The sequence below is a fragment of the Simochromis diagramma genome, unplaced genomic scaffold (genome assembly GCF_900408965.1).
Source record: "Simochromis diagramma unplaced genomic scaffold, fSimDia1.1 OVJJ01000293.1, whole genome shotgun sequence".
NCBI lineage: Eukaryota > Metazoa > Chordata > Actinopteri > Cichliformes > Cichlidae > Simochromis > Simochromis diagramma.
The window spans coordinates 1509386-1529980 of record NW_024386801.1 but is presented as its reverse complement, the minus strand read 5'-3'; the positions used below and the strand labels follow the sequence as shown (position 1 = coordinate 1529980).

Here is a 20595-nt window from a genome sequence, read left to right as displayed (position 1 = left end):
GCTTTTTCAGCTAGTTTTTGCATACAGCTTCAGCTTTAAGCATCCACACTGCATTTTCGCAGGAAATGCAAATTTTTCTAGTTGGTGATATAGGTTACAAGCAAGTCTGGCGCTGAACAGAAATTGTCGCGCTATGCTCCTTTGTTTATTGTGCATAATAGTGAATTGTCCTGACACAATATTGTGTTCGCTTCTGTTATTATGGTACATTGACAAAAACATATACTTTTATTCACAGGATAAAACAGTTGTTTTGTATCACTAATTGCCCAGTGCGATTACAGCATACAATATTATTGTCACTGCTACATTTCTGTAACGCGTACCAGAAATTATTTCCACTGCTAATTAATTACCGTTGAGCTCAAAGGTCCTATTAATAAACGGTTAACGAATGTGTATTTATGACGACGATTTGTGAGACTGGTAAACTTATGATATGTACGATGGTCTTTACTTTCTACACGGTGCATTTCAAGGTCCTGCACCCATCCGTCGGTAAACTGTACCTGGGCTTGTTGCAGTGACCGGAAGTTACTAAACTTCACGAGTGTATGCACTCACTCCAAGAAGCGTATAATTATAAATATGCATATAAATATGCTAAGATGAGATAGCTGACTTCATCTAACTAGCAAATGTTTTCCAGGCTACGTTGGTGATGCAGTTTTTTTTAAATGTGTATGATATTTTTGTCATGCGATTTTAAAGCCGGTCCTACAAGCGCATCCAAGAATAACATGCAGCTTATCTCAGAACTGTTGGTGAAAAATTATTCTTGGAGCTAGGTTTAATTGAGCTGCATTTTAAAGAGGTGCAATTTCACAATTTGTGTATATTTTCTACGTTCACTATTTTGTCATGTGTTGAGAAAAACACAGATTTAAAAATGACATGGTCTAATATTTACATTTAGCATAACTGCAACATGCTTTTTTTCGGGGTTTTTTAAAGACTCGAAAGGACTTGAAATTCAAAATTTCAGACTTGTGACTTTACTTGGACTTTTACACCAGTGACTTGAGACTCGACTCTGACTTGCCTGACATTACTTGAGACTTGACTTGAGACTTGAGGATAAAGACTTGAGACTTACTTGAGACTTGCAAAACAATGACTTGGTCCCACCTCTGCAGAATAGATATCAGAGCCTTAAACAGGCTGACTTCTGTTAAATGGGTCAAACTGGGCAGAAAGTCTACAAACACATAACATCCTTATAGAATATGATGTAACACTATAGATCAACTTAGCTCAGAATATATAAAGCATATAAACAGTTTACAGCAATATGATGCAACAAACACAGCAGTGCTACTGATCCAAAATACTCAAAGCTTCATAGAACTGAAACAAACATTTATTTTTAGCTCCATTCTGCTGCTGATACATACTTTAGCTTTCTGAACATTAAACTTGCTGCTGCCTTTCATAGTGTGTAACTTGAAGGCCCTGAGTACTCTGAGTACTTTCTCCCACACTGAAAACACTGGGATGATCACATTATTTGAACATTACCTAATAAGACTGATTCAGCACAGACAGTTATGTTAAACTTTCCTAGCAGTCCTTCACAAACAGGGAACAGTCTGTCTATTCTCTCCATCTGTCAGCTGCTGCTGGCTCTTCCGCCTCCTCTTCCTCACACACTGCTGAGTTTGTCCTGGTGGATCATCAGGGCTGCAAAGCCTCACAGATGATGTGCAGCAGTGGGTCCCTCAGTCTGTCCTCACTCTGGACACTTGCAGTCGTCACACATGGACATCAAATGTGTGATAAGCTGCAGGATTCAAACACAAGTGTAACTTATAAATACATGTTCATACTTTTATTACACAATCAGAGAGAAAGAAACAGAGAGAGAGTGCAGGACAGACAGACAGGTGACAGTCTCAGGTGTACACACTGCTACACAACAGCACCAGAGAAGGAGGATTTAGTGTTTGTGTTATTACGAGTGTAAACAAGAAGAGTTCCAGATGGTACAGTGGACACATGTGTGACTGCTGTGATTAAAGCATCTTTCTTTCAGCTTAACGAGTGAACCGTCAGCTCGTTCAAACACACGTTAAAGTCCGTTTGGCTCGACACCACCGAACAGAGGCAGCAATATAACATAGCTAACATTAACAGTGCAGTGAATCCTGCTTGTGCCGTGATATTCAGGACTGCAAACCGAGCAGCATCACTGATTTTCAGCTTGTTATGTTTGTGGATATATGACTGACTTTAATTATCCATCAAATCATCACATTCTCTGTAAGATTAAGGTCGACCATATATATATTTTGAAGTAGAGGCTTTAAAACCAAGTTAACGCTGAAAGTACAAACGTCGCTAACGTCACATAACTTTGCCGACATGTGGCCAACAGTAATGTTTTAATGTTCTTCATTATTAAACATTCGCACATAAAGAAGTGACATAATATTCAGAACTTACTTTTGACAGTTCATTCTTCGGCCGCTCCCTTCTGCCGTCTGCTGTATTTTGCGGCAAAATTATCCAATGTGAGTGAAGTTGCCCCCCCCCCCACCTTCTTCAAATCCAACAAAAGTGGTATCAAACGTTTGTGCTGGTTTGTGCTGCAAAAATTTTCGTTTGTGGCGCTATCATTTTAAAGATATTAATAAAATCCCATCCATCCATCCATTTGCTTCCGCTTATCCTTTTAAGGGGGTGCTGGAATCTATCCCAGCTGTCATAGGGCAAGAGGCGGGGTACATCCTGGACAGGTTGCCAGTCTGTCGCAGGGCCAACACACAAGGACAGACAACCATTCGCATTCACATTCACACCTATGGGCAATTCGGATTAACCAATTAACCTATCACCACAAGCTGCATGTCTTTGGAGAGAACCCACGCAAACACAGGGAGAACCTGCAAACTCCACACAGAAAGACCCTGGCGTGCTGGTGGAATTGAACTCAGGACCTTCTTGCTGTGCGGCAACAGTGCTAACCACCGTGCTGCCGTAATAATAACATTAAATAACATTTATGAAGAAATTTAAAGAGGCATGCCAGTAGGTGCGTATCAATGACTGTATAAAAGATGGACGACGCGACAGCTCCCCAAAAATGAAGCCAAAACGTCTCTATCGCCCCCTGGTGTCTGGCTGCAGTATAGGTCATAAATCCCGCCTCCTCCATGTTAGCGGATGGGACTGGGGTCAGACTAAAATAAATTAATTCTCCTAAGATAAACTTTTTCCAAAGATTCTTTCTTTTGTTATCAATAGTTCTCATCACGCTGATTGATGTCCAATGAGTCTCCTTTCCCATAAGTTTGATTCTAATTCCTACCGCGGTGATGTTAAATTGGGGTGAAACGTCATCATAACAGCTTTGACTGGCAGCTGCAGTCACGGAGAAACTTGCGTATCTCTGTTCGGGAATAGCAGATAGAGCGTAGGCTCTGAGAGGAGGGCCAGCGTTTACACTACGAAAACACGACCGAGTGTTTTAACCTGACAGCCTGAGGTGTTCTTCAGTAAACTGGACTACCCGACAGAAGGACCCGAGGCCCTGCTGCACTTTTACGGTAAGTTAAACGTGTTTGTAAGCTAATCCGTAACTACCGTCCTTAGCTAGCTCCTGAGACCTAGCTAGCTAAAATGAGCACTCGGCTGTCAGGGTTCGTTTAGCTAACCCGTGCAGGTGAATGAATTTACACCGACTAAAGAAATCAAGAGAAACGCCCCGGGCTACTCAGTCACTAATTACTGTTACTGTACTTTTATTACAAGTATTATACTGTAAAAGCAACAGGCTGCATCCTGCTTCAGCTCCTGTGCAGAGCTGAATATTAAATGTGCAAACAACAGCATGCTTTCAGTCTCTTGCCACATCTGTAAAGACAGTAACTTTTTTTTAAAAAAAAGCTTGTACTTCAGTAACTCCTCATTAATCAGGAAGTATGGATTAAAGTACTGTTGTGTACTGTAATACTGAAAAAAATGTAAGAGAACAACTTCAGATCCTGAGTGTGTGAGGACAGAAGAATCAGCTCTATTTCAATTTTGAGGGATGAAATTTATACTTTTGGAAGAGAGAGAGAAAAGCCAAATCCAATCTCCCCAGAACCTCGAGCACTCTTTAACCCCGATATGTTTTAATCGGAGACAGCTCTACTTCTCGTTATGGAAATCACTAGGGCGCGGTCCATCTGCTCCAGTAAAACTGGATTTGAAAATCATCAAATGTGCTCTCACACAAGCGAAAGAATGACCGCTCCGCCTCACTTGGTTCCCGTCCTGGGCTTTCACAATAATCAACTAAGCACTGAAATATCAGAAAACAACAACACAAAAAGTCTTGTAATTCTGACTTCCTTATTTCTGCTGACACAGTAAACTCGTACGGTGTCTCCACCGTCCTCCCGTAACAAACACAGCTTACGTCAAGAAGGTCTCCTACAGGTGAAATTCCGATACAGCAAGACCCAGAAATGAACATCTCTTAGTTTATATGTAACAGTATCAAACCTGGATTTTATAAACTTCAAATAAAATTTTCTTTAAAGTCTGACTGTATATATAAATTAAATTCAACTTTCAGCAAGGCTGGTGATAAACTACCCCTACCAAGTCCACTTTATTGCGTGCTCATTGACTTTCTCCTTTCAGAGCTGTTTAAGAGGTGCACTTTATACAGACTTATTGATCTGTCACGCTTATCAGTGGCTCATGGTTGCTTAAAGCCTATGTCTTGTTACGAAATCAGTTTTACCCCGGTTCTTTTATTCGTCGAAACTTCCAGAGACGCCACCGGAACTCAGTAGTCATTTCACAAAACCTTTATTCATCTTTATTCATCTTCATTTAAGCATGCACTTCTAGAAGGGAAGACGAGGCCAGTGTGTCCCTCTGCAAAAAATCTTCACTCCTTTGTCTGTGAAACACAGCTTTGTAGGGGCGTCCCCATCATAAAAACCCCCACGGTGTGCTGCAAACTCTGTCTGTGTCTATGTGCACGAGCACATGAATGCCTACATGTGCGCGTTCCCACGTGTCTATGTGAGTGCTCGTGTGTGACTGTGTACGCATACCTGTGTGTATGTGTGAGTGCACATGAGTGAGTGTGCGTGTGGATGTGTGTGCGTGACAGTTTGATTGATTGATTGGTAATTTATTTCAACATGTGAACAATATACAAGTACATTTAGAAAAGAAATAAGAGAGAAAAAAAATACTATACAAATTACATACAAAAAAAAACCATTCTGATTAACAGTTAAAACACTGTGGGTGTAGGTGACTCCCTAGGTCATAAAACCCCTCTCCCTTCCAGACCACAGTTATCCAGTTATAAATGTTGAGACCCCCACCCAAACATTCTCTGGGGAATTTCCACTCAGCATTAACTCCTCTCTGTTTTACTTTCACAGTTCAAGTGGGGGAGGGGTCTCCTACAATCTACTCCTAAGTTCACAACACAATGAGGCCTTTATTATATTGAGGGCAGTGTCAATGTCTCTACAATAGTTCTACATTCTATGTTAACACATTTCTAAACTCTAAAATAAGCTAAACACTCCTACAAATCCCCCTTTTTATCTGCCCTATGGCAGATAAAACTAAACTAAATCTCTCACCATAATGTTTTCATACTGTGACTCCCCATTTCCCAAAAGTGGCATCATGGTGTCTGCCTTTGTATCAGATTCTCCCACAGCACGATTGATGAGTCTTACAAACAAGGCTCTGATACAAGGCACACAACAACACCCACATGTCACTAATACTGCAATAAAACAAACAAAGAAACCATAATTGACATAATGAAATCTTTCCATTGCCCAAAGTCAGAGGTCATCCACGCTTCCAGCGGGTCATCTAATCCCGAATGCTCATACATTGTGGTGGACGTCTTTAGGCCTTCCAGAACTCGGGTCACAGAGCCGTCAGGAACTGTGTTATTTGGTATGAAAGTACAATAACATATCCCCAAACATCGCGCAAACGCCCCCTTTTTCTCCCAACAACATATCTAACACCATCCGATTTAGTACTGCCATTAAAGATGTTGGACTCAACTGTTCAGCAAGCCCTTGCATTTAATGACAGCACAAAGATCAAATGTATACGAGATTGTGGACCCTTTAACGTAGTCCAACTCTACACCGCCATAATAATCAAAACACTCATCTGATTTACCTGTTTCGCTACGTTTGGTTCGCTTCACCGTGGCCTGTGATGGTGGAGTCGCTGGAATGGATTCAGGTCTGTCTCTGGGCAATTCACTTATAAAAAAATCACAGTTACAATAACCACAGTCACACCTAACACTACCGTTTCTCTCCAATTCCCCCTCAACCAGCCTAGAGAAGTTAACATAAATTAAATGTAGATAAAAGGCTCGTCTGTTTACATCTCTCCCTCGCAGAAGGCTTCTCTGCAGAGCATCAAATCTGCATGGCAAAGTGACACACTTTAGGTGATCTTCATCCTTGGGAAAAGTGGTGTCAACTACTTCCCAGTCTCCTAGTACTTGTGCCTCACACAGAATCACAATTCCATCGCTGGACCTCCTCTGCGCTGTCACTTTTGGAGCTTGGCACGCTCTCTCCATCCCTCAGGTTCTCATGTTCCAACGCTGCTGAAGATTTAAGGCAGAGCACGTCGTACACCTTAGTCGTCTTCCCTCAGCGTCAACATTGAATCTTTCATTTTATTTAAAATCTTGCTGTGGGAAGTCTCCTCTTGATCTCCTGGAAGCTCAGCAGCACAGCTCTCTGTGTGATGTCCGCTGTGCTGAAGATGATCTCTGATCCTCCTGAAGCCTCTCTCCTGGCCTCAGCTCCCATCTTGTGGACGATCCTCTCAGCCACTCCTTCTCGTCATGGCACCTCACGACATCTACAGATTACAAAATGACACTCCTCTCGCCACACGGCTTTCACCATGTGTCAACTCCCCAATGAGACATGTACAAGAATGTTGCACATTCTCTCTAAAACAATCTCCAGGGTTTCCCACTTGGAGCAGCCTCACTCCAACCTGTAACCCTGTGTAAAAACATTAATCAGCAGTCACATGTTAAGCTTGTTTAACTCCCAGCTCCACCTGGAGCCTGTAACCTGGAAGACAAATTTGTTAAATCAAACTTCACATTTGCAACCAACTATAGATCATGAGAGTGATAAAGTACTCAGCATAACAGACAAGTATCATGTGCAGATTTTCTCCAATCATTAAATCACTATTATTACCATAATTTGTCCCAAATCATGAATCATCCCAATTTATTCCACAATTTAATCTGTGACTTCCCTTAAGCAATGTCACTCCACCCATTTTATCACTATGAGTTCAATAGTGGCAGGCTAATGAGCCCATATTCAACTATTCCATAAACACTGCATCCCTTATTTGTTTTTCTCATGTCACTTGTCCGCTTCTGCTGAATCCTCCACATGCACTCTTAAAGAAAACAAACATTAGCAACACATGGATCGTGTGGTGGGCAGGCGTCGGCCATCCACATTCCAGAGGTGCCGTAAAAGGCCATAAAATTAAGCCTGCTGTAAAAAGAATGACACTGGTTTCAACACAGGAAATTTCTCACGTTATTCACATCGTCAAAGTAACCTTCAACATTTTCCCAACAACACAGTGTAACAGCATCACCAACTCATAACCTGTAGTAGAGAAACAAACATCCACCGATTGTTCTGTTAGAAATCACATCATCAAATCACATGAAGAACTGTAATGCTGTAGAAAAGAGAATGCAAATGTTAACGCTGCGCAGGTGTGTACACACTTTCTCAGTTTCCTCTGTGAGCAACACAAGGTAGTGAATAACACCCCTGGTAGATGCACAGACACAGAAAGTGGCACTTAAAAGGTTAAATCGTCACGCAACCTCGAATGTTGCTGTCATTTTTCTGCTCCTGTAAAAGGAAACACATAAATTCATCCACCCTTTTGTCCTGTCTAGGTGGAGGTTAACCTTGAGTCGTGGTCAAGTCTTGTCAGCTTTTACCAGTCAGTCAGTTTGTTTTTATTTCCATTTCATTCATTCATTCATCCATTCTTTCTTTCTTTGCTGATAGTGGAACCTGTCGTCGCATTTAGTTTCCACTCTCAGCAAAATGACGTCATTTCAAAAAGAAAACGAAGAACTTTAGCTCGGATTACCTCGCTGAATCCTTTTTAGGCAGGGACTCTCATTTTCTAATTGTCCCAAATAAGTGGCTTTCTCCAGAGCCCATTTTAATGTGGAGAAACTCACTTGCAACAATTTTCTCGAAGACGTGTAGCGCTTTTAATTCCCGACGTGCAGATCTGCTTAAAGAAAAGAAATTCACAAACAAAAATCAGTGCACTGTTCAAAAAATAAAAATAAAATGACAAATAAAACTGAAAAACAAAAGAAAATAAAAAATACAGAAGCCCGGTCTTGAGACTTGTCACAGAATATTCTTTCTCTTATAGGTGAGAAAACACCAAATCTAAAACTTGGTGCCATGCTAAAACCTCCCCCATACTTCAGAAACAAAAACAAAACAAAAAACAAAACAAAACAAAAACAAAAAATCTGCTAGTTTCACTCATTTAAACTCTGGCTGCAGGATTCTGTTCCCCCCTGCTATCATGTTCCCCAAAATAATAATAATTCAGTCGTCTATGTATCAGTTCTCAACCCACTCAATAAACCAGACAGGATGATGGTAACAGTATTACCTACTTAAAATTGTGTTTGATCTTCATTACGTGTGTGTGTGTGTGTGTGTGTGTGTGTGTGTTAGTCGGGTTAATACATTTTCTGTTTTTATGTATCCTTTTATGTACCTTCCCCCTTTTTTCTGAAACAAAACTCCGTTCACTCCAAATTTTGTTTCAGAAACATCTAAATGAAAAACTCTGTCATAGTCAGGCACAGCTAAACCCCAAATGCTTGCAGGTTACCATAGGCAACCACGCTGAGTGTTGTCAACCCCTTCTAGAAATACCCTCTTTTAATGTGTAACACTTTGTGTATGATTTTTTGTTATCTCTGGTGCATATTATCTGCATGTGTGGTGTCACCTTTCCATTTTTCTAACAGTACACTTGCATACCTCAGTGCTTGTCTTCCTCCCCCTTTTGTGGTGGTCTGGACACTGTGTCAATCCTCCACTTCCAGGCAGTCGTTTGTCTCCCTGGATTCCTTAACCCAATTTGATTCCCCACACTAAAACAGCTGCCTCAGCTTGCTTATTCAGGATGAGGACGGGAAGCTGCAAAACAATTCAGCCAAAAATTCTGGCTGGGTGTTTCTATTTTTTCTAATGATTTTAACCTATAATTTTCTGCCGACTGCTGCCCGTGGAGAATTGATCCAGGTCCGTTCCCCACCTGTAATCGACAGACTGAGAGACTTTCATTGTTCACTGTGACTGCATATGTTTTCATCACTCCTAAAGCAACACATCTCTACTTATTTTGTTTTGAACTCTACTGACTTTAAACCCCAAAAAATGAAATTTTTATTTGGTCTTAACTGCAAACACAAAAATCTTCTTGATGTTGTTGTTAATTATTTTCATCCACAACACTCCAAATTATGTTTTCTTTTGTGTCCAGCAGGGGAAGAAGATGACCTGTAGCGTCACTGCTTCCCCCAGTTGGAGACAATTTCCCACTCACACTTCCACACTTTTTATTTTCTTTGTTTTCATCATTTTCTTTCTCTCTTTTTTATATATCTGTTTCACATCCCTGAGTCTGTGTTGGTAGTTCAATCTGTGGGTTCCAGTTTTACTTTGAAGGTCTGTGTCTCGTCTTGTTAATTAGGATCAGCTGTGCCTCCCTCTGGTTTGCCATTTCGTGCGCCTCTGTGTGTGTATTTATAGTGTGGGGTTGCCTTTACTGGTTGCCTTTTACTGTTGTTTCTCTATATCTCACTGATTTTCATCTTCATGTTTCTCCCTACTACTCGTTTCAGGTTTGTTCTTTAGTTTTCCCCAGTCTAGGTTTTGGTAGCTCCCCATTCCTCATTTCCTGTTTTTGCCGCTTTGCCACCCTTGTAAATAAATGCTCACTCGCATTACAGCATTTGCCTGCATTTTGGGTCCTTCCTTCACAAACAACACACGAGGTATGTACCAGCTCACTCCCGGTGGCTACCTGGCGGGGCCTGGCGCCTGTTGCTCAGTCAGGCCTCCTCCGGGGTGCGGGGGGCCTCGGGCCTCCGGCCTCTGGGCCTGCGGCTCGGTTCACTCTGGCACAGCTGGCTGCCGGCAGAGCCAGCGGGCACGCCGGTGCAGCCCCCTCTAGCTTCTGCTCGGTGGCTACTGGGTGACGCCTCGTCTGGGGATCCTCAGCCCTTCCCATGAGGGTGGCACGGATGCCCCTCCGGTGGTCCTCCTTGGGCTCTCGCACTCTGGGGCCTCTGGATGTCTGGGGCCTGGATCTCCTCCATGCCTGCTTCATGCCCTGGGGGACAGGGCTATGGCTCGCTACATCCTCTTGCAGACCATTACATGTGGAAACCATTTGAATACAAGCGCGCTGATCCACACAGGTGTGCACACGGGTGTTCACTGTTCGTAGACTTAAATTACACCTTTCTTGGCTGCTACTTCAAAGCACATTGTGCGCTGTCTGTCCTGCGTGCTGCACAACAACATTCAATATTTAGTATTTACTGCTGTTTACACTTAGCTAGATTAATGTGTTGTGTTTAGTATGTTGCTTTGGTTTTTTTTTTTTTGCTTGTTTTCTATTCTTTTTCTCTCAACAGGTGATCCAGGCGATTTTTTTTTTCTCCCCCCCTTTCTCACTGTCCCTCTCCCCTTCTGCTTTTCTTTTCCTTCCTCTTTCTTTCTCCCTTTCCTATCCCTCACTCATGTCTGTCCCGTCTGTAACAACTGAAAATAAAATAAAATAAAATAAAATAAATAATAAAAACAAAGGTCGATCAAGTGTATTTATAGTTGGTGTCTGCCTGTGCTTCTCGTCGTGTTGTCTGTGTTTCTCTGTGAATCTCCCGTGTAGTCTGCATTATTCCATGTTTCTTCGTGTCTCTCTGCTCCTCGCTCCATGTCCTCCATTTTGTATTAGTTTTCCCAGTTTAGGTTTATGTTCGGTTCTGCCCACACCTTGGTTTTATGCACTGTAAATAAAACCCACTTGCACCTCCGCCATTGTCTGCTATTGGATCCTCCTTTCTCACCCTCCACACGACTGCCGCCCCAGCCTTGACAGTTTGTCCCAGACTTCAGCTACAATGAAAAAGACACAAAGCTGGATTTATTCTGTGTCTTTGCTGCACAGCTGCCTCTTCTTCTCTCATCCTCTCACCCTCCCTCTCCTGTTTCCACTTCAATCATGAAACTGATCAATGATCAGCTGATCGTCTCTCTTGTTTGTTTATCGCCCACTTTGCGCCAGAAAGAGAAAACCAGCGGATGTCGCGCTAAACAACAGCAGCACGTTTAAGCTTGATCAGCTGTTGTTAGAATTTATTTAATATTAATTTCTAGTATCAGCTGATGTTTGCTGGAGCCACAGCTGTAAAGCTGCTGGTCATGATATGGGTTTGAATATGTGGTGAGAGGGAAACATGAAGATGAAACCAGGAGATGTCCTTACTGAATCATCAGAGCTGTGATGGAGAAACAGGTTTACCTTTTAGGTGACATGAATGAGTTGAAGGGAAGTTATGAACTGTTTCTGAGAGACAAATAACACCAGGATCCTTTTCTAAGCAGCTGACAGCTGGTAACTGTGCAGGGGCGGGTCTAGCAAAGTGTTGCCAGGGGGCCAGGTAGGGCATTAAAAGGGAAAGGGGGGCACAAGGAAATACTTTCTTATTCTCATTTAAAATGTCTAGCTTTTAAAAAAATAATTATCTGAATCTTACAACAAACGATTGATAGATTGATGCATATATACCATCAGAACAGTGTACATCACTGTCACAACGGCGTTTATTTTCATTCAAAGGCTTTATGATTTTTCCTATAATGGCGGGCCGGTCTCTAGTCAAAATGCCCGGGACGATTTTTTTTGTCCCAGTCCAGCTCTGTATGCAGCTCATCTTCAGTCTGGTGTTACCTACATCTTCCTATTCAGAAGGCAGAATTTCTGAGTTCTGAGTACAATCGAAAGCACCACGACTGCAGTTTTTATATTGGATGTAGAAAGCAGGTTAGGATAGAATCAGGCGTGGGATTTCTCTCGTGGAAATGTGCACATTATCTTTTCCTTTCTATTGGTAGGTGGCACAGTGCACTTGTGGCAAGTAAGCAAGCTAGAAGACTGGCAGACTTGCTGGGTATCCAGTTACGGAAGCAACACATTAACAAGAGAATTCTGAGTAAAACCAAAGTTACTTTCCCTAGTAACTAGTTACTCTGAAAGTAACCAGTAACTTGAAGTAACTGAGTTACTTTTGATAGACGTAACTAGTAATGTAACTAAGTTACTAATTTAAAGTAACTTACCCAACACTGGTCTCCACAGTGGTCTCCATTGTAGCTAAACAGTTAATAAGTAAAGCAACATTTTGAAACCCCAATTTCCAAGCATGAGTTTTACTTTTACATGTACTGTGACAGAATATGTAAAGATGGATTTGTTGTACAGTGTGTTGCAGACAAATGCGGTGCAATTCATGCCACTTCTAGTAAGGGCATATATAACTGGAAACATCCTGCTAGGATTTTACGACTGTGTCCCTTTGTTTCGAATTTTGAAAAAGTCTCAAAGTTTGATGTTGTATTATAAAATGAAAATCTTTGGTAAAAAAAAAAAATCACATTTCCTTTTTAGTTTTTTTTTTATAAGAACTTTGACATTGAAAATATTTTAAAGAAAATGAAATAATGTCCACAAGAGAGCATCCTGGAGTAATTTATCCACTGCTCTATGAGCGGAGTTCAAACACACTTTAAAACGGCTTGGCTATGTGTTGACTTTGCCATCTTTGACCTGTACATTCCCGCATTAGAAGTTTCTGGTTTGTAACTTCCAGGCATCTCTTTGTCTTTCTGTTCTTCAGTTCTTTGCCCTTGGAAAGAAAACACAAAGAGTTATAAATTCAGCCATTTTATTTAATTTTTTATTCATTTTTTTTTTTTGCCTGCCCTGTCAAGATCTGTAACAATCAGAATTATTGTCTGAAGGACAAGAAAAATGCCCAACAGATTTATTTTCCCAAGTGGATCATTATGACTTTTGCTCTACTGTACCACTTGATTGTCATAGTTTATTCAATCTTTATTATTCATTTATTTATTTTTTTACTTTTAACTCATTACAATCAGAGCGGATAGGACCGGGGGATGGAAAAGAGAAAGAAGAAGAAAAGTCGGGAAGACAATTAACAAAAGGAGAGAGAAAGACAAATAGAGGAGAAGAGAGAGAGAGAGGAAAAAGACACTAAAAACTAGTTAGATAACCTAGTAAGAATAAGAAAAAACAAAACAACACAGTAGGGAAATCACGGCAACAACCAACATAAGCATGAGTAACAGTAAATAATAAGTACTGAATGTTACCGAGCAGCATACAAGACTGATAATGCATGATATGTTTAGGGGCAGCAGCCAACCAAGATAGTATGTGTCTGTGAGTACCTGTTTGTACACAGGCAGGTACTCAGGTGTGAGCACCTGTGTTTGTAAGCCCGCTTGTATTCCTATTCCATGGTTCTCAATGTAACTTACAGTTTGTTTAGTTAGGAGACAAACAGTGTTCATTCAACCTCTTCTGAGAAGCAGTAAACCATAACTGTGCTCCACATATCCCGACTTTAAAAAAACATGGGTTAAAAAAACTTCATTATGTGGTACCTGAGTGAAGTCCCAGTATATCCCCATTCCTTTCTGCACAGCCTCCTTACAGTTGTACAGGCCAGGCTCAGTTTCTTCTGTGCCTATGTCAGCTAAACAGCGGTTGTCATTGTACTTATGTGCCTTGATGCCACCAATGTAGAGCTCACCCGTTCCACGATAATATGCCAACTTAAAAGATAAAAGAGACAAAGGTCAAAATGATATCAAGATGTAAAAAAGTCAAACAAATGACACAGACAACAGGGTTTCAGACCACAAGGGATGATCATAAGCATGTGTAACTTATGTATGTGTTTTAATATACATAATAAATACACGTAATCTGAATTTGGCTCCGCCCTCCTTGCTTCCAGCAGGACTGCAAATTTAAACATCACTCTCTGGAAGTCCCATTCATTTGTTTTACATTTGTACCTTTGTGATGGTTCTTGAGCTCAACCAGTGTGTAGCAAAGAAGGAACTTCAGTTTGAGCAACTTTGTGTTTCTGTGGACAAGAAATTATCTTAATGCCACTGCACATACACAAATGCATGTGCTTGGAATGGGACATCCTGTGTGTGATTTAAAAATACCAGCCGCACTGGAAGCAGTCTCAGGTTGAACAAAGGTTTAAAATGGTTGACTTTTGTTGGTGTTTTTTGTTTGTTTGTTTGTTTGTTTTTATCTTAACTTTACGAATGCACCTCTGTTACTCATGATTCTGGACAAACATGTCACTACTTCACTTACTTGAGAAACATAATAGTGGCAGTTGTAGGCAATAGGTGTGTGACCTGGTACTGGACCTTGGTCTAGGCACATGTCAGCATCAAGGTTCTTCATCTGTCAATATGATGGATAAAAGCAAATCATGGAAAAACACAGATTCCCACAAATCCCACAGGACTCGACTGTAACAAACTTACTAAGCAAAAGAGAAGAGTAAACTTACTCCTCCATATGTGAGGAGGTCGTCCCAGGGATCCAGCTTAGGATACACATTATCCAGGTACCATTTGAAAGGTTTACAGTTCAGCCTTTCTCTGAGTTTCTTCCTCTCTGAAATGTCGCCTATGTCAATTCCATGATTCTGCAGGAACAAAGAAAAGATGTGAATCGATTCATAGATTGTGACTGAGGAAGAATCTGAAGAAAGATTTTCGTTAAATGTCGATGCTGAAAACACAAAGAGCTCTCATCGCCTCATGACTCTGTGAACAGGAGAATGAAATATCCTTTAGAGAAAACATAATTTGCTGTTTGTGTCAGTGCCTCAAAACACCTCAAATGGGATGTTCCAAGCCAAGTTAACGTTGTGCTTGTATTCATCCATCCAGATCTCTGCAACTCTGAGGGCATTTCTCTTCATGGCAGGACCCAGGTCAGGCATGTAGGGCTTGTGGGCCCTCTCGATGTGGGCGATCTTGGAACATGGAACAACTTCAACACTGCCTCCACATGTCCATACCTACATGAAAAAAAAGTGCACCTTAAAACAAATACATATTTCATCACTCATGACTGCTCCACAACTCTTCTTTAAAATCATTATTATGAAAGAGAATTTATAACTATCTGATCTTTACTCACACGAATTCCCAGCTCAACATTTTCTCCACCATACACTTTCATTCCTTCATCAAGGACTCCAATTTCCCCCAGAAACTTTCTATCAGCAACCATGATCCCCATGACAGATGGACTCCTAAAGTCAAAGAAGAGATCTCTATTTTAACTATTGTACATTGATATTAGATCATAATGATAGAGTTAATATGGCTGTTATATTGTTAAACATTGATTTCACTTGAACTTACTTGCCAGGCAGTGAACCGTCATTAAGTTTGTAATACTCGGGTGTAAAACTCTCATACATGCACCACAGAGCCCAGTCGAAGGCGTGTGCACTGGGATGATATGTAGTAACCTTGAGATCATCAAAGCTGACTTTATCAAACACCGGGGAAACCACCACAGTTCGGTCAGCTTTAATCTGTGTCAGCAGAGGTTCAGCCCTGCATGAAGGAGGGGAACAAATGATGGTTCAAAAAATGGTACATAATAAGTGGAAGTCACACCCTTAAAGACTTCAGTGGAAGCACACACCCAGCTGTCGCATTTAATGGTCACTTCACGTGATCTCTTTTATTTTTCAAAAGACACACCCACCTGTTTAACTTTTAACTGATGCACAGGGTTGGGATGCTGTGACAGTTTGTTCTTTTAAAAATAAATGTCTATAAATAAATAAATAAATAAATCTTTGGTAAAATTATGGTTAAATTAAAAAAAAAAATAAAAAAAATTAAAAATAATTCTTTAACAAAAAGATTGTCTAAGCAGCATCTGCGTCATCACCACCAGCACCATAACACAAGTTAATTACTGTCTCAGTAAATCTGCTCAATGGTTTGAAGACCATAGTGTAGTTGTACAGAGATCACTGCTCAGTGGGTTACTGGGAAGTTGCAACTGTGTGTAACGCTTGTGTGTGTTTAAGAAGGTAAACATATTATTCTCAGCAAGTTTATTCTGAAACTATGACACCAGCCAGCTATCCCATGTGGAAAAGATATATATAAATCTTATAAAGTTTGTATCTGTCTTGTGTGAAACTTGTATGAAAAGCATACAAGAGTGAAAACTAGGGATGGGTACCGGTATCCGGTGCCATGATGGCACCGGTTCTGACATAAACGGTAGTAACCAGACCGAAAAGCAGCGCACATTTCGGTGCTTTATTTCCTGAGCTGTGATACACTTTAGATTCTAGCCAATCATTTTACGTTTCCGAGGATAGTAGGCGGGCCCAGGTACGTACGTCCTTTTAGAGCAGAGCTACAGATTAAAAATGCCCAAGGCAAAGCGGTCAAAAGTCTGGCTGTACTTCACAGCAAAATATGCAAACTCAGCAGCAACAAGTGCTTTAAGCTGATACTGTGATACTGTCAAAGGAGGTAACACCTCAAATCCGATGAAACACCTGGCGACGCATAGCGTTTTTTTTAAAGCCGAGAAATGCGCCGTATTTGATAGCTTGCTGTGAGACCTCACACCGAGCACATCTACTGCAGGTGTGGTGCCTGTTATCGGACCCAGAGTTAGCAACATCCCCCAAAAACCCGAAGAGGAGAGTCCTGGCCCCTAGCCCTGCCAGTGTAGCAGAACTGATGAGGATAATGATGCAGCAGCAGCCGTTCTTCTCTGCGTGAGTAGCTTAATGTTGCTCGTGTGTAATTTACATTGAGTAGGCTAACCACGTTATTAAATTAATGCATGTAAGGTGAACTAGCAAACATCATCATAGCTACATGCGGCTGTCTTCTTGTTTGATGGCAGATGCTCCCTTCACCCTGGCCAAAAAGGCTAAAATGACCAAAGAAAAAGTGGGAAAACAGTTAAACATGAGAGGTTTTTGGACAAAGTTTGTGTTTTTTCCATTGTTTAAGCACTGCTTCCAGCCAAGAGTGATACCATATATGCCCCATAGCTGCAGAAAAGGCTAACATTGTTATCTTTTTACAAAAAAACAGCTGAACATGAGAGGTTTTTGGACCAATTTTGTGTTCTCCATTCTTTAAGCACCGGTTTGAGCACCGTTTAAGCACCAGCACCGTTTCAAAAGTACCGGTTTGGCACCGGTATCGGATAAAACCTAAACGATACCCATCCCTAGTGAAAACAGATATAAGATCCCTTGAAAAATTATATAAATGAAACTTGTATGTTTTGGATACTTACTAAAACAATATATGAAAGTAGCCACTTTCATTAGCAAATCATATGAGCCTTATTCACTATATGAAGTAGGCCAAATCTGATGCAAGTCTTTTATAAGTTTTTTTCTATTTCTTTTCCGTATGGGATGGCCTCAAGTCAGTGGTAGAAGTTTGTGATTGGTAAAGATATTTATGACATAAATATCATATATAAATGTGTTCTATACTGCAATGTTGTAATATAATTAAAGAAACTATTAGAAATATCCTAATAACAGAAAATAAAACACCTAAACAAGTGAATGAAAGCATATATTTCTGCCATGTTCCTACCACATCTCATGGACTTCAATGTGTGCGTCCAGGATGGCCACCACGTCAGCAGTAGCAGCCCTCCACCCGGATACTCTGGCATAAGCGAGACCTCTCTGCTCACTGTGCCTCACTCTCACAATACGGAGATTAGGGTTCTCCTGCTCAAGCGACTTCACATAAATGTCAAGGTCACCCTTCAGATTTTCTGAATGGAAAAGAGAAAATTATTCGTTGTTTTTTTGTTTTTAGTTTGTTTTTAGTTTTGCTTTTCCCTGAATTTTCGGCTGGGTCAGTTATACTATAGTCAGTGATTTCTATCTCTGCCCTGCAACAGACAGGCGACATGTTCAGGGTGTAAACTGTCTTTAGCTGTATGAAAGTTGGGAGAGGCTTGGGAAGCTTCAACCAAGCATGAAAACTGGTTTGACTACAAACATGCATGACATTCTTGTGAATGATTACAAGTGTTTTGTACATCTAACAAATAATCTTTATTTAGCTTCCAATGATTAATTTGAACTGGTAGACATATACAGGAAAGGAATGTGAGAGGCGTGTACATAAGACAACAGGTACATTGTCAGTCTGCACTCATTGGCAGTAATTTGCATGGCCAATAATTAGAGTTGTTTTTTAAAATAACCAATTTACCATTAGAACTATTGTCATCCACCATTATTATCTCCTTCAGCAGGTTTTCAGGGGTGTGGTCGATGATGCTGCGCAGGGCTCTTTGGAGAACAGACAGGGCTTCATCCAGGTAGATGAGCACCACACTGAGACTCGGCAGGTCCTTGGGGTAACTCTTTTTCAGACACCTATTTATTAAAAAGAATTATATGAAATGCCACTGTATTTGTTCAGAAATATGAAATATTTAGCAAGCGATGATCTGGGTGGACTTAGTTATTTGGATTTTCTTTTCTTTGCACGTACACGAGAGAGAATGAAAGATTAAAATCATGAAAAATGAAAGTTGTACCGAGGATCTCTGGTATCTGGAAGAGGTCGATCCAGAGGGAGGCGATCGCTCAGAAAAACATTGTACCCATACTTCTCATACAGGCTCTGAGCCTCTCTTTGGTCACCCTCAGAGAGATCCTCCCCCCATGTCTTGAACAAGGCCGAGTTAGGGAACAGTTTCTTAGGCTTTTCCATTTGGGTCTCCTCGGTTTGGGCTTGGATATTTGGATCACATTCCTTTTGCTTCTCTGCTTGCTGTTGGACCTCTGCTGATTTTCTGTGGCTGTCTTCTTCTAGCATCTTCTGCATGACATCCTGCTTTTTCTCAAAACGTCTGAGTGTATCGTCTTCAGTAGAAAACAACATCAGCAAAAACATGATCAAGGAAATGGAACAGTTAATATTCCTACTAAACAAAACAAACACTGCACAAAATAATGTGAAAATTACAACATAAAACACATTTATAGTAAAGGTACAAACACCTGTTATAATTTGACCTCATCTGTCGTTAATAAATATTCTAAAAACTTGTTGTCACATCTTCAGTACATGTGTAGCCAATACCCTTTACTGCCTCTCAACTTATTTTTAAGATTTCAACTCCTTTTACTACTGGATCTCTTTTTTATTTGTGGTGCAAGTAATATAGGTACCATGAAATCATAATTAATATTAATATGTGACAGAACTCACTTAGATTGCTGATGCTTGCCTCCAGGTTGGTTAAACTTTTGATCATATGCAGTGTGTCCAAATCTTTATGGGTATCCACACCAGGTTGGCATCCATTCTTCAGAAACATGCCTAAAAACAAGAGGCCCACTATGGTCCCCAGTAAAAAGAATGGCCGCTTTGTCCACGCTCCCCTCATAGTGATAATACATAGAATGCCTAACAAGAGAATAACACCTCAGAGAACACGTACAGCAAAGCTCAGCTACTGACCTGACGGGATCGACTAGCTTGTACCTACTTTGCATTGTATAAAACGGTTGGGTTAACTCTACATGGGCAGACTCTTTGGCATCCCTGCCCACCCATTCAAGACACAGGTGATCCTTGTGTGTACTGATGTCACTGCTCCTTTAATAAAACACCTGAAGTTCCATGTCACACCCTCATTTTTAACATACTGCTCAATGAGTAATAATAATAATAATGGATTAGATTTATATAGAGCTTTTCAAGGCACTCAAAGCGCTTTACAATTCCACTATTCATTCACTCTCACATTCACACACTGGTGGAGGCAAGCTACAGGTGTAGCCACAGCTGCCCTGGGGCAGACTGACAGAAGCGAGGCTGCCATATCGCGCCAACACCAGTAGGCGGTAGGTGAAGTGTCTTGCCCAACGACACAACGACCAGGACAGAGAGCCCGGGGATCGAACCGGCAATCTTCCGGTTACAGATGCACTTCCCAACCCCCTGAGCCACGGTCGCCCTGAATAGACAACTGTTGTGAACATACACTTTGAATATATTGTAATTTTCATTTTACTGGCCGTTGATTGTTTGGGTAACATGCAACGTCTGTTGTCTCTGGCCCTACCAGATGGCTGGCCACACCTGAAGATCATGCCACGCACCTGCAGCTGATCGTCAGGGGAGCTATTTAAGACTGCATCGGTAATACCTATTAAAATACTGGAAACGCACGTCCCTCAAACTTGTACCAGACAGAACAAATGTCTAATTAAAATACCCCCCCCCAAAAAAAAGTTCTATGATCTGTGTTGGAACTGAAACTGAGTAAGAAAAGAACAACATTTTAAAACTGCGATATTCAAGCATGATTTTACTATTATGTGTGTGCTGGGACAGA

General features: G+C 41.0%; 1 protein-coding gene and 2 long non-coding RNA genes across 3 annotated transcripts; 1 reads left to right on the top strand and 2 right to left on the bottom strand.

The window, feature by feature from the left end:
* Positions 1–17001, top strand: LOC120729447. The gene is made up of 3 exons (XR_005694938.1): positions 1–84; positions 249–250; positions 16987–17001. It is a non-coding gene; the product is annotated as an uncharacterized LOC120729447 (long non-coding RNA).
* LOC120729448 lies at positions 8428–10125 on the bottom strand. Its single transcript, XR_005694939.1, has 2 exons — positions 8981–10125; positions 8428–8947 (listed from the first exon to the last, which is right to left on the bottom strand). It is a non-coding gene; the product is annotated as an uncharacterized LOC120729448 (long non-coding RNA).
* Positions 12766–19847, bottom strand: LOC120729446 (probable polypeptide N-acetylgalactosaminyltransferase 8). Its single transcript, XM_040025000.1, has 11 exons — positions 19464–19847; positions 18787–19114; positions 18456–18622; positions 17823–18009; positions 15588–15785; positions 15361–15475; positions 15053–15238; positions 14723–14860; positions 14521–14613; positions 13788–13958; positions 12766–13003 (listed from the first exon to the last, which is right to left on the bottom strand). Exons 1-11 carry the CDS (start codon positions 19639–19641, stop codon positions 12884–12886), a joined length of 1881 nt encoding a protein of 626 aa, XP_039880934.1. The 5' UTR covers positions 19642–19847; the 3' UTR covers positions 12766–12883.
* Between the last annotated feature and the right edge of the window lie 748 nt (positions 19848–20595).